Consider the following 13,936-nt stretch of genomic DNA (forward strand, 5'->3'; position numbering starts at 1 on the left):
ATTTAGTCTCATTTTCTCTGAGAAATTCAGTGCACTGCAAGACAGCACTGGACTGAGAACACGGAACCAAGGTTCTAACACCAGTTTTTCTACCAGATACCTTGAAGCAAGTCACTTGGCCTCTTTCATTTCATTTCTTTCGAAATTAGACTACATTATCATTCAGATACTTCCATATCTAGGAGTCTGTGATTATGCTGAGTATCCATGCTATTAGAAAGCCAAAGAAACAGCTACTCAGAAGCACATGGAAAATAACCATCTTGGATGAGACTTAAGAGCTGCAGTGGCACTAGCTCCACACAAGGCATCCTAATCCCAGGTCAGAACTCGGTACTGCAGGCTGCCCAGAAACTGGGGCATATAATAAGGTTTATTCATATGAGCATCCTTCCGAACTTATTCAACCAGAAGTCTTTCATGAATACCACCCAGATGCTGAAATTAGGATCGCCATCCTTAGGTATCAGGGATTAAAGTATGATCCAAAGAGTTCAAGTTGCCTCCAAAATGTCTACAACTGCATGGAAGTTGAAGGCCTCACTCACCTCGTTCCCGCCACATCCTGCAAATCCTTTTCTTAGAAGGAAATCACAAACTCCCTTTCTTGAAGACAGATGAGTAATTCATGTACAACCATCTATGAGACTGCCTGCATGGGGCCTCCTTGTTTGAAGACTACAGAGATTTTAAATTAAAAGAACCATCTATGTCAACTCTGCCTAGATGATGTGTTCAAAGGGAAGACTCAAAGCAGCAAACTAGAGGGAACTTTTCATTTACTTATTTCTAAAAAGCCAAATAAAGCCTCTAGGAATGGTTATCTGTCATTTCCTTTCTCAGCACCCACTGTTCCTTCTTCTGGCTGCAGTCACAATTTTTATTTGCAAACCATGACTACCGCCCTCAGTGGACCCATGTCTTCTGTCCCAGGGTTCCTTTTCCTCTAAGAATTTTATGATCTGCATGAATCACTTTGCATAGATAACTAAAATTGATCATTAAAATATGAAATTTAAAAAAAATAAAGAGCATGCAACACCCCGTTCTTATTTTGCTTCAAGGATACTCCTACTGAGCTCATGGAGCTGAAAGCTGCAAAAACTTGAAGGATCCTCCTCTCAGGTTGAAAGACTAGGACATGAAGTACCCAAGTATGCCACACAGAGTTCAAGAAAAGGAATACAGCCAGATCTTCCATCTAAGTATCAGGAAGAAATCGGAGGTAGGGAAAAGAATTGGGGTAGCTCAGCAGTAGCCTTTTTCTTAACGTCAGAACCCTGATTTTTATTCCGAAACAAGACTATAAAACAACATTTCCCAGACATTCTCGCATGGAGGTGTAATCATGTGACTGTGTCTGGGCCAATGACCTGCAAGAACAAGTGTTATGCTGGCTTCCAAAAGGCTCTGGCAAAAGTCCAACTTAATGAAATGAAAATGTCTGATTAGACCTTGACTTGTCCTGACAACTCTGGTCACAGGGAAAGCAGTCTTATTGACTCACCATGTCATTTCGCTCAACTATTAATGCAAGGAGTATCATGAGGAAGAAAGAACTGCTTGCAAATGGACAAAGTAAGCAACAAATACCCCTGTCAACAGTATTAAATTATTTATCAATCACACACTACAGGTTATATCACAGTAGTTACAATGATGGAGGCCACGGGGTCCTCACCAACAAAAAGACTGGTTCTTCCACTTTTAGGACAGTTATGTAGAGCAGGGGTCCCCAACCCCCCAGGAACCTGGCCGCACAGCAAGAGGTGAGTGGCGGGGAGCCAGCGAAGCTTCATCTGCCGCTTCCCATCACTCACATTACCACCTGAACCATACCCCCAACCCCCCGTCCGTGGAAAAACTGTCTTCCACGAAACTGGTCCCTGGTGCCAAAAAGGTTAGGGACCGCTGATCTAGAGGACTACAGGGCACTCAGCGTTTATCAGGAGTCTGTGCTTTCATAGAATCTACTCTTCAGTAAGTCTACGAATCTTTTATCCTTGGCCCTGAACGCCAAAATCAGGGTTGTACTTTATTATAATCAAGGTGTTTAGGAATTTCTGGTGAAAATAAAAGTTTACACTCATATTAAAAGTGAATAAATGTTTCTGAATCTACCTTTCATCTTTGGTTAATATGTTTCTTACTAAACAAGCCAAATTCATAAAGGAAAAGACAGGTTACCTCATAACACTTTCTTTTCAACTAAAGCAGTAAAGACCCACACTAACACCGCATTTTTTTACTTCCAAATTCTATACATCAGGCTTCTCACAGAAACTTTCACTTCAGCCAGTGGAATACCTTGCAGGAGGCAGGCACTCAAGAAATATTTGTTAAGGTGACTTGAACATAGTAACACATTAGGTGAACATTATAGGAAGTTAGCCTAAGGGCTCTTCACTGAGAAGAAAACAGCTTTTTACCATGTTCTTTATTGCCAAGTGAAAGGATATACATATATAGCCTTGTTCGCTCAAAATGTACCCTCTCCACATCACTGACATCCTGTAAATGGCCATAAATCACAACTGGTCCCTGTCATGAGAAAAACTGTGTGTCAACTTGAGTGTGTCTGCCTTAAAAGACAGGTGCAAGGGTACAATCAAACATATTTAAGTGCTTGGGAAAGAAACACTGCTCTACAGAAGCAAGGGACTATTAGGGGCAGGAATTATAAACATATACACCTTTTATAGCAATAGACTCCAGACAGGAAATCAGGATGAGACTGGTCTATCCTGGCATTCATTTCATAGAGTTTAGTTTTGTCTGATGAATATTTAAACCCAAAGCACTGCAGTGGTAGTGCCAATATATGTCATATTTTCAGTTGCATCTCCTTTCTGGACTAGGAGCGCCCCTAACTACTCATAAGCCTTAAAATCCTAATTATTGGGTAGACCAGCGGCAGACTGGAGTGACACGAAATTAAGGTTGACTTTTAAGAAAATAGGCACATGTCTTGTACTGCTCTATTAGATACACTTTGGCATTTTGCAGAGCCCAAATGAATTACAGAAGAGACACAGGTACTGTTAATACATCACATGCCTTCTAAAAATTCTGGAAGACGTGGGGAGTCCCACATCATTTCTTTGGGACTGGAGACGTTGCCAAGGACTAAAATTGATGATGCATAGAAGGAGAACCCTCCAAAACTAACTCCTCTGCTTTGCTGACCCAAAGGAAGCCAAAGGAAAGAGACTCTCTCACTCCAAGTAACTCCCTAAACTAACAATGTTTAGAAAAAACAAGTATTTTCAAGATGGTTCAGAGTTGGAGGATAGCAGGCAGAGAGTAGAAACTGACTTGGATTTGATTATGGGGTCACGAGAAAGGATCAGAAGTGTTCATTTTTAGTTGTTATTACTGAAGTTTTTATAAAATCCCAAGACATTCACTAGAACTTTACTAATTAAGACACGTAACCCACACACAACTAGACTACAAATACTTATAATACATGTTTTTGGTTTTTGTTTTTTGAGAAAGAAATCTCAACTACCAAAGGTTCACCAGCTGCAGGACTTCAAAGGCAGTAATAGGAGCAATGGTCTCCAATGACTCAATTTGGAAAGAAAAATCTCTCACACAACCCACCCATTAGACAAGATGACATATACATCTACTTCAGGACACCTTACGTTTTGGATGAATAGCCTTGAATTTACTTCACAGCCAATAGCTTGCCAGAGAAAACTTCGAGTTGGATCCTATTACTTAATACACTAAATCCACAGCTCAAAGTCCATCTCACTGGATAACTGAATATAACTAGCGATGGGAATTAAAACTGAGGATGCCAGCAGCCCTGATTTCACTGTTATTATTTGTACTGTGTGAAATGATTTTCATATTAGCAAGTATGGGATCTCTGAAACTGTGCACTCTTCCTATCTACCATGGTACATACGATTATTTGCCCATGCACGCTCTGAGGGGCAATGTGGTACAATGAAAGGAGCCCTGAGCTTGAGTCAAAACCAGTTCTAGTGCCAGCTCTGCCACTATCTGGCTGAAGACCTTGGACCACACTTTAGGTCCAAGTTTACTCATTAATTTATTTAATAACCATGATTTGATCACAGACCTAAAAGAACACAACATTGCTCAGCTGTAAAAGGGGGGAAACTAGACCTAGTTTATAGAACTGGTGTTAGATTTAAATGAGATAATGGGTGTACTTTGCATCCAAGACACATTGGTGCTAGTCTTCTTCTACCACAACTATCAGGCACTGTGTTCAGTCTAAAACACCACTGCAGGGAGCACACTGGAAGCCCTCATCACGTTTGTCATCACTGGGTAAAGCCTCTTGCCTCTTAGTCAGTAAAATCCATGAAGGCCAGGATTTTCTTCTTTCTAATACACAGACACATCCTCTGAACCTGCATGTGCCTCAGCACCTAGTAAGCACTTAATAAATAATTGTTGAATGAATAAATTCTCTTTTATTCCTTAAAATAACTCTGGATCAACTAATATTTTTACCATTTTACAGTGAGGAGGCTGAATAATGAGATAAACTGTCTATAAAATCAGGTGATAAGTCCCTTCCAATTCCACAATGCTATCTATAGTTTTTATATTTTCCAATAGTTCATCATTATATCATTCTTCCTAAATAATTGCTACTTACTCACATTTATTGGTTATTGCTTAAATAATAGCAAGAGTCTCCAACTATAAAATCTACTCCTATCTTTAAGGAAAATAAAATATTTGAACTATAAAAAAAATCATTTGTTTCTAAGAAAACTTTATTCTCACATCTACACACAAACTATCTAATGAGGTTATTCTTAAGAAACTCTTCCAAGTAATTTTCCCAACCTGAACTTCCATATCCTTTTCCCCAAATAAGCAGCGAAATAAACAATCAGTCAAGAGTGATATTAAAAACATGGGGGCAATCCTGTCCCTAAAACATTTCTGCACCAAAATTTGGATTCTTTCACTTTAAGAGCAGCAAGATCATCTTTTTTACTATCTTTCAGAAGATAACTGTAGCTTCCCTAGTCTGGGGCCCTAAATGAGAAAGACCTGGGTTAGATGCAGCCAATGTCACAGGGTCTCGTGGCTCTGAATCAGTATTTTCACACACTCCCAATCATAACTGCCCCAGAGACCTCCTATCCCCAAAACGGACACTGCTGTATCTCAAGTTCAGGTTTACAGAATGATGGCCTCCTCCAAGGCCTTCCTTAGAAAACGTATTCCCAAATTTGCCATCTCACCTCACGCTTCCTTCTCCAAAAGCAGCCTACTCTTTACCACTTATAAGTCTTCTCCTCTAGAGGGCTGAATGTATATTGGGGCACTCAGCAGATATTACACTCTACTCCATCAAAAGGATCTCATAAATTTGTTTTCATTTAGTAATTAACATTCCTCTAGACTCGCAGAAGTGCTGAGGGCAAAGTCATAACGCTTTTAATGGCAAAATCAAAATGGAAGCCCAGGTCAGACTTCACATCTAATGCTGTTGCTGGCAGACCCAGTGATTTTGAGACCGAGCAAGATGATTTTATCATTAAGGCATCACCACTGCTGTGCAGGGAATTTCTCTTTCATTACACCTCAGCTCCCTCCCACCTCAAAACGCTGCGTACAGTTCTAACGTGCTCTGAAACCACAGCAACTTATGACAGAGCAGCCATCATGATGACCTGTAAGTCATCAAGATACATATCAACCACTGGCTATGTTATTAATACTTGAAGTATCAAATTTGCTAAGGAAGCAAAAAGGAGCTTCATTCTTCCTCAAGGGGAATCAGAAACCAGTATGTTCAAGAGAGGATTTCCATAGGAAAACCGCCCCTGCCTCAGACAGCACCTACCATCAACATGTTTATGGGCAAACACAGTATCAGAAAAACATGCTGTGAGTCTTAGAAACAGCATATGCCTCATTTCATAGGGGCTGCTATGGTGCTAGGCATTGTTTTTTGTTTTTTGGGTTTTTTTTTTTTTACTGCATTTCAGAGAAATAACCGTAAAATGAAGGTCTATAACCAGCATATAACACAATAAACAACAGCATCAACTTCTGCACCCTTTTTGTGAATGGTTTCCCTATGCTTTAATTGAAAAGGTAAGTTTTAATATGCTTTGTGTTTTCTCTCAAAATAGTTTGGGACCAATTCTATTCTAAGACTTCTGTATTTACCATCTCCATCCAAGGTCCAAAGATTACAGAATTTACAAATGAAGGACACCCCCTACACACACACACACACACACACACACACACACACACACACACACACACGTCAGTAATAGAGGAGCTATGACAACAAAATTCCTGAATGACAGAAAGAAACACAGAGGACAGTGGCTTGAAACAGCAATGGTGGTCACCACAAGCTTTGTCCTAGAGTTCAGCTCAGGTCTTTCTGAAAGCCTGGACCAAAAATTCACAAAAACAAGAAGCAGTAACACAGTTCACATAACTTTCCTGAGCTTAAATATATAATAGAGCTGGGTAACTGTCCAACCTAGGTTGTATCTTCAGGGAATCTCAAACTCTCATAAAAAACCAAGGTTTCTGGCTCAAGAAAAGGCTTAAAGTTAGAGATGAGCATTGTTAAATCACTGGTTCCTATTCACATTTCAACCCTTGAAATAACGTTTCACTACTTGTCTCAGTCACCAGCGACTCTAGTCTGTCTTGAGAAAGCTCACACGCCTCCCTGGACTCAGCCATCTCCTTCTCACCGACCGGTCAGGTCCAATACAACCAAAGCTTAATTCACTTTAAAAGATATGTGAACTATTATTCAAGGACAGTAGCTGTCTGTTCACAGAAGCTTCATCCACATCAAGGCAGCTGAGTTTGTGAGCTTGATTTTTGTATTCTTCTTTCATTCTGTCAAAATTCAAGCTTACAGATATTTCTACTTTCAGTCTATTCTTTAATAAATGTCCCGCTCAGTGGAAGACAGGACTCAGAGTTTCAATGACATAACTGCATATTTTCCCAAGAAAATTGTTTATGTACCTTTCCACAAATGTTTTAACTTTTTCACCTAGAATATAAAATCCTTGAAGAAAATGTCTGTCTTCTATAGTTTAGCAAGATACATGCTCAACACAATTTCCAAATCACCTTTAGTACCAATTTTAACCATGAAGAACACTGAAAATTCTACTGTAAATTATCAAATATATGGAAGCAAATATATAAATGAAATTCTTCTGTCATTTAGTACCAAGAAGAGAGATACAAATATAGGATAATTTCTCAAATGAGTTTCAACTACTTAATGTGCTACTTTAAAGCATATTCACAAACAATAGAAATAATCAATCTGAAGAACTGGATTCATCTCTATACACAAGGGACATTTTTATACAGTTGCTCGAAGAATTAGCCACACAAGCACAATAGGTACCATAAAGATTAAAAGAAAGTAACTGCATTAAAAATACTTCAGTTTATTAAAAGGAACGGTTCCTATTTTATATGTATACACATCTATTTTTATAGAAAAGAACACATCTATTTTTATTCTAATTTCCATGACTCACTCCCCACCCATTCACCGAGGAGATAGATAACAGTTGATCCTATTTTTCACCTTTTAATTTATTCTACCTGGAGAAATAAAATTCATCACTGTCCCATGTTATTTTCCCTCCCCTTTGGACATTTATCCACTAAATAAACATCTACTACCCACTGCTGTTAAGCAGTGTGCTGGGTCCTGGGGCTCCATCCCAGTCTCCTCTGCTGGTTTCCCCTATTTGCCCCAATTTCTAAGCGCTGAAGTGTCCCAGGACTCAGCCCTGTCTCATCCTCAAGTCAGTCTACACATGCTCACTTGGTGGTCTCAGCTAGTCTCCTGGTCTAACTAGCATCTATCCTATGCTGACCACCCCCATGTTTATGTATACTGCAGACCTCTTTCCTGGGCTCCAGTTTCACATATGGACTCACCAACTCATCCTCTGCCAATAGATGTTTTACAGATCTCGAACGTTTAACAGGCCCACCTAACTCCAGATCTTCTCCACCAAACCTCCTTTCAAAGGATGAAGTTGATGACAACTTCGTCCTTCTAGTTAGTTAGGCTGAAATCCTTGAAATCATCCTGACACCTCTTTCTGTCATACCCCACATCCAAGCTATCAACAAACCTCTCTTGGAAGGCTGGCCAAGGAGACACTTTGACGTAAGCTTCTGCCCAATCCTGACGCCTCTGCCTCCCTCCCACTATGTTGTTCCCAAGGGCACATGCTTACAAGTATTCGACACACTAAACCCTGTCTGAGTCTACTTCCCAAATGATCCAAATGCTTCAAGTCTTCACTACAAACATCCATTACAATATTGTGCATACAACAGCTTATCCCTACTAGAAATAAAACAAAGGATGATTTTAGCTGATCTATGTGTAGAATCATATAGTTATAGATTCAGAGATTAAGGATATTGCTTGTCTTCTTTACAAGGACACTGAATGCCTCATGCTGCCTTACTACTCTTTTTGTTTATCCTTCATGCAGCAATGAAAGGCTTTAAATAAATCTTATCCATTCAAGTCCAACTGGTATTTTTTCTTTCTCTTCCCTGAGGAGCATCTTTTTTCTATACTACCACTTCTCTATTACTTCAGTTATTCACTGCCTTTAGTTGTTTATCTTATTTTTTTCAGAAATATTCCTTCATAACAAGGAGGTGCTAAAAACCTCATTTCACAAGTAGGTATGAAAAAGAAATATCTTGAACACCTTTCCTAAAAAGAAATCTAAAGGTAGGTAGTTTAGTACATAAGCCTTTAGGAAAGCATTAGAAGAAAGTAAGACAAGGTCAAATATTAACAATTTACTGAACATAAATTCTCATTACACAAAAAAGTATCTCTCCTTATAACTTCAAAATATTAATAGGGCAACACAGCAAAATATCAAGTGTCAGATGCAGCTAGACTACAAAATGTTATGTTTTTATTTTAGAAGTATGATTTTTATTATTGCTGAAACGAGAATTTTAGAAAAAAAAACTACCATCAGTTTCTTAACATGTAATTTATTTGTAAAAGTCAACCAAAACAATCTGAATTCAATCATCAGCTCAGGAAGCAGATTCCATGACATTTTCTTCCCCTAAATGCTAAATGACACAGGCAGCGATAAAATATGCAGAGAAAGAACCATGTCACAGAAGATGTGACAATTTTGATAAATGATGATAAATTGTGATGTAGAACAGCCGTTTGTAAGCTGCTGTTTTCAAAAACATGTATTTTAATGATGATTTTTGCCAAATATCATTTTAGAGAGATATTCTGTAATAAAACCATTGACAAACAAAATTGGTACCTTATTATAAATTAGAACAGAAATGTATTTAAGTTTTCAGCAAACTTGTAATTTTGCTTTGAATGAGAATGCATTTTAGATCCAGTCAGTTCCTTACAATGTTAAACACAGTCATCATCTGACCCAGAAATCCCACTCCGAGCTATAAAACAGAAATTAAAACATACTTTCACACAGACCCTTGTACATGAATGTTCATACATGCAACATTATTCATAAAAGACAAGAAGTGCAAACAACCCAAATGTCCATCAAGTGACATATAATATCAATAGAACAGAATATTATTCAGCAATAAGAAGGAATAAAGTACTGATACATGCTACAATACGGATGAACCTTGAAAATATTATATTAAGGAAGCCAGTCACAAGAGGCTACATATCATTATGTTTATATGAAATATAAATTCTATTTATATGAAATGCCCAGAATAGGCAAATCCCTAGAAATAAGATGTAGATAAGTGGTTGCCTAGGGTTGAGAGTGTAGAGGGAATGGAGAATAATTGCTAATGGATATAGGGTTGCTTTCTGGGGTAATGAAATGTTCTAGAATTGTGCACCGTGATGGCTGCACAACTCTCTGGCTATACACAACCTCTGAATTGTATACTTTAAGTGGGTGAACTGTATGTGAACTACATCGCAAAAAAGCTATTTAAAATGCCAGTTAAAAAGGCCAGTCATGGGCTTTCCTGGTGGCGCAGTGCTATAGAATCCACTTGCCAATGCAGGGGACACGGGTTCGAGCCCTGGTCCAGGAAGATCTCACGTGCTGCGGAGCAACTAAGCCCACGAGCCACAACTACTGAGCCCAAGTGCCACAACTACTGAAGCCCGCGCGCCTAGAGCCCACGCACCGCAAGGAAGAGTAGTCCCCGCTCGCCGCAACTAGAGAAAGCCCACACACAGCAACAAAGACCCAACGCAGCCAAAAATAAATAAATAAATCAATTTACTTTTTAACAAAAGGGCCGGTCAGGTTGTAGCTGTTTATAACTTGTATAGACTTTTCAAAGTCTAAATCCCTAATTATTAAAATATGTTTCTTACTGTCCACAAACCTCATTTCATTTCCTTACATAAAACCATCTGCCTATTCCACTATAAATACTACACGTAGTGAAAGAAAGTGCTTCTAAAATTAAATCATGTTTTCAAAACAGATTTCTCCTTAATGTATTTAATTTTAATGATTCGCATGTGAATTATCCACACTTTCCATTAACTATGGTTAAATTTTCAATCTCAGATAAGTATCCCCCAATACAAAAGCACATTAACAGGCCATTCCTCTCCCAACACAAGCTGTGTGGACTAAATTTTTAACGTATTAGCTTGAATTTTAAAAAGCAAAATTAAGGAGGCAGATCTGTAAGAAAAGCAAGCACATGAAGTCTCAGAAGTTTAGAATGGAAAATATTTTCAAGATTGATCCTCTTCAGGACTACCGAAACTTTAATATCTAAGAACTAACCCCAGGAATTTTGTGATATTCTCATATCACCTTACTTTTTAAATTTTTATTGGAGTATAGTTGATTTACAATGCTGTGTTACTTTCTGCTATACATACCTTACTATTTTGCCTTAGTATTTATATTTACATTAAGTTGATTCCTTTCCTTTTTTTTTTTTTTTTTAAACTTAGCAATGTATGACACAACATCAGTGAACTTATGGGTTTGGTAAGCTATCTGTACTAGGCGAACAAACATTACAATAAATAAAAGTTTAAATGGTGATGTGTCTATCACTTAAAAACATCTTGCACATGATCAGTACTACATCTACCACACTATGGGAAACACTGATCTAGTTTTATCTTCTAATTTTATGGGTGAGAAAGTTGAACTTCCTGGTGACTCTCAAAAGTCTGTGCACATCAGAACCTCCTGGAGGGTTTGTGTTAAAATAGAGAGTGCTGGGCTCTTCCCCAAGAGCGTAGGTCTGGGGGAAGCTCTGAGAATTTACGTTTCTAACAAATATCTAAGTGGTACTAATGCTGCTGGCCCAGGGACCGCCCTTCAAAAACCACTGACCAAAACCTACTAACCCCAAATTAGTCAGACCAGAATTTAAACTAGAACCCAATCTTCTCTTAGATGCTCTTATAATTATATGCTCTATCACACATGTTTAATGTTGCTGAATTTTATTCACCTTTCACTTAATTTTACTCTTTTCAATAAAGGTGATTATTAAATGCTAAAGATCAGGTTTATACATTTTTAAGACTTCAGAGTTGTTATAAAATAGTGATTAATAAAAATTTAAGGAAAAGAACATTACAATCACCTTTGAGGACCCTGAATCCCTTTTCTTGGTCACATACCCTCCATTAGTCCTTTGAGATACACATTATCTTCAAGTTTGTGTCTTATCATTCACTTGCTTTTCTTGTTAATTTTCTCATAGCTGTATCTCTAAATAATATATTGTTTAGGTTGTATGTTCTGAGCTTTATACTATATCTTTTTATGCTATTTGCTTTTTTATTCAATATGATGTTTTTGAGATGTAGCCCTCGGTTTTTATCAGCAATTCATTGCTTTCATGGCGGGACACTATTTCATCTACAAGAAAACAGCACTAAAATTGTTGACTTCTTTTTCATTTTGAAAAAATCAGAGGTAAAAAAGAAGTTGCAAAAATAGTACAGAGAAGTCCTATGTATGCTTCATCCAGTTTCCTCCAATGGTTACATCTTACCTAACTATATTACAGTATCAAAACCAGCAAACTGGTTTTGGAACAATGCTTGTGTATAGTTTCATGCCATTTTATTATATATGCAACTCTCAATTTTTAAGTTCTTTTTTCTTTTTTTTTTTTTTCTCGCGGGCCGCACAGGCCGCGAGACCAAGGGCCGCGGGGGCCGGGCCGGCGCGCCGCCCCCGCCCCGCCTCAGGCCGCCCGCGCTTGGGCCACCGCCCGGCGACGCGAGGCCAGTCCCACCCCGCCCCCACCCCCACCGCCGGCCCGGGGGTCGCTCACCTTCCGCGTTGCCCCAGACCACCATGCCCGGGCACAGCCGCCTCCTCCGGCCTCGCTGGCCCCGCCGCCGCCACACGGTGCCCTCGCCTGGGGCGGGGAGAAGGGCCGAGAAAGGAGTCGCACCGCCGCGCCGCGGTCCACGCTCGCCACACGCTCGCAGCGGCCAACCTGAGCGCGCCCAATGGCTGCTCTGTCCCTCCCCCTCCGACGGGCGCGCGGGCCGCGGCTCCGCCCCGCCCCTCCCCTCCCCTCCCCCTGCGGTGGCCGGCGCGCTCCCAGGCTCCTCCCCGCCCTTCCCCACCCGCGGCGGTTCCGGCCCCGGCTCGCACTCCGCCCCGCGCTGCGCAAGTGCCCGCCTCGCGCCTAGCCTCGGGCGACCCTGAACCACCGGCGCGGCGCCCCTCCCAGGCCCGCCCGCGGAGGTCAGCCCCTCCGCTGCACGTGACCGTCTCGCTCGCGGGGGCGGAGAGGAGCGCGGCGCCTGCCCGCCTTCCGCATCCCGAGACCTGCGCGCCTCCCGCTGGGGTTGATGCGCTGTTCTCCTCTCTGCGAGTCCCCGCCCCGCGCTGCACTCCCCAGTCCGGGAGGACACTAGTTCAGGGACCGACCATGCTTAATCAAGATCATTCTATTGATATTAATGAATATCTGAGTTACTTCCTTTATTCCCCCCCCCCCCGCCAATTAAAGACAATGCTCCTACCTATTAGAAAAATGAAAATCCAAACACTGACAGCCCCAAATACTTGCAAGAATGTGAAGTAATAGGAACGCTCATTCATTGCTGGTGGGAATGCAAAATAGTACAGCCATTCTGGAAGAGAGTTTGGCAGTGTCTTACAAAACTAAACATACTCTTACTATACGATCCAGCAATCGGACTCCTTGGTATTTACACAAGGGAGTTGGAAAATTATGTCCACATCAAAAACCTGGACACAGATGTTTCATAGCAGCTTTATTCATAATTGCCAAAACTTGGAAGCCACCAAGATGCCCTTCGGTAGATGAATGGGTAAACAAACTGGTGCATCCAGATAATGGAATATTATTCAGCACTAAAAAGAAATAAGCCATCAACCCATGAAAAGATATGCAAGAACTTTAAATGCTTATTACTAAGTGAAAGAAGCCAATCTGAAAGGCTACATACTCTTTGATTCCAACTAAGTGATACCATAATGGTGGATAATGTCATTAGTCAAAACCCAGAGAACATACAACACCAAGCGTGAATCCTAATGTAAACTATGGACTTTGGGTGCTAATGAAGTGTAAATGTAGATTCATCAATTGTAACAAATATACTTCTCTGCTGAGTAGTTGATAATGGTGGAGGCTATACGTATGTGGGAACAGGGGGTACATGGGAAATCTCTGTACCTTTTCACTCAATTTTGTTGTGAACATAAAACTGCTCTAAAAAAATAAAGTCTACAAACTTTAAGCTATAAGATGAATAAGTTCTGAGGTTCTAATGTATAGCATGGTGACTAATTGATAACACTGCAATGTATAACTATAATTTGCTAAGAGAACTTAAAGGTTGACCCCCAAAACATATACATATATATTTATATATTCCTCTTTACCATAAATGTACGGC

At 40.1% G+C, this 13,936-nt stretch overlaps 1 protein-coding gene across 1 annotated transcript in view; it reads right to left on the reverse strand.

Annotated features, from left to right (window-relative positions):
- The window catches only part of LOC130707369 (ELKS/Rab6-interacting/CAST family member 1-like), a 467,400-nt gene extending 454,463 nt beyond the window's left edge, over positions 1 to 12,937 (reverse strand). Inside the window, 1 exon segment of the mRNA XM_057541602.1 lies at positions 12,331 to 12,937. Coding sequence (XP_057397585.1) covers positions 12,331 to 12,355 — 25 coding nt within the window. The 5' untranslated portion in view covers positions 12,356 to 12,937.
- Positions 12,938 to 13,936: the final 999 nt, after the last annotated feature.

The sequence above is a fragment of the Balaenoptera acutorostrata genome, chromosome 2 (genome assembly GCF_949987535.1).
Source record: "Balaenoptera acutorostrata chromosome 2, mBalAcu1.1, whole genome shotgun sequence".
NCBI lineage: Eukaryota > Metazoa > Chordata > Mammalia > Artiodactyla > Balaenopteridae > Balaenoptera > Balaenoptera acutorostrata.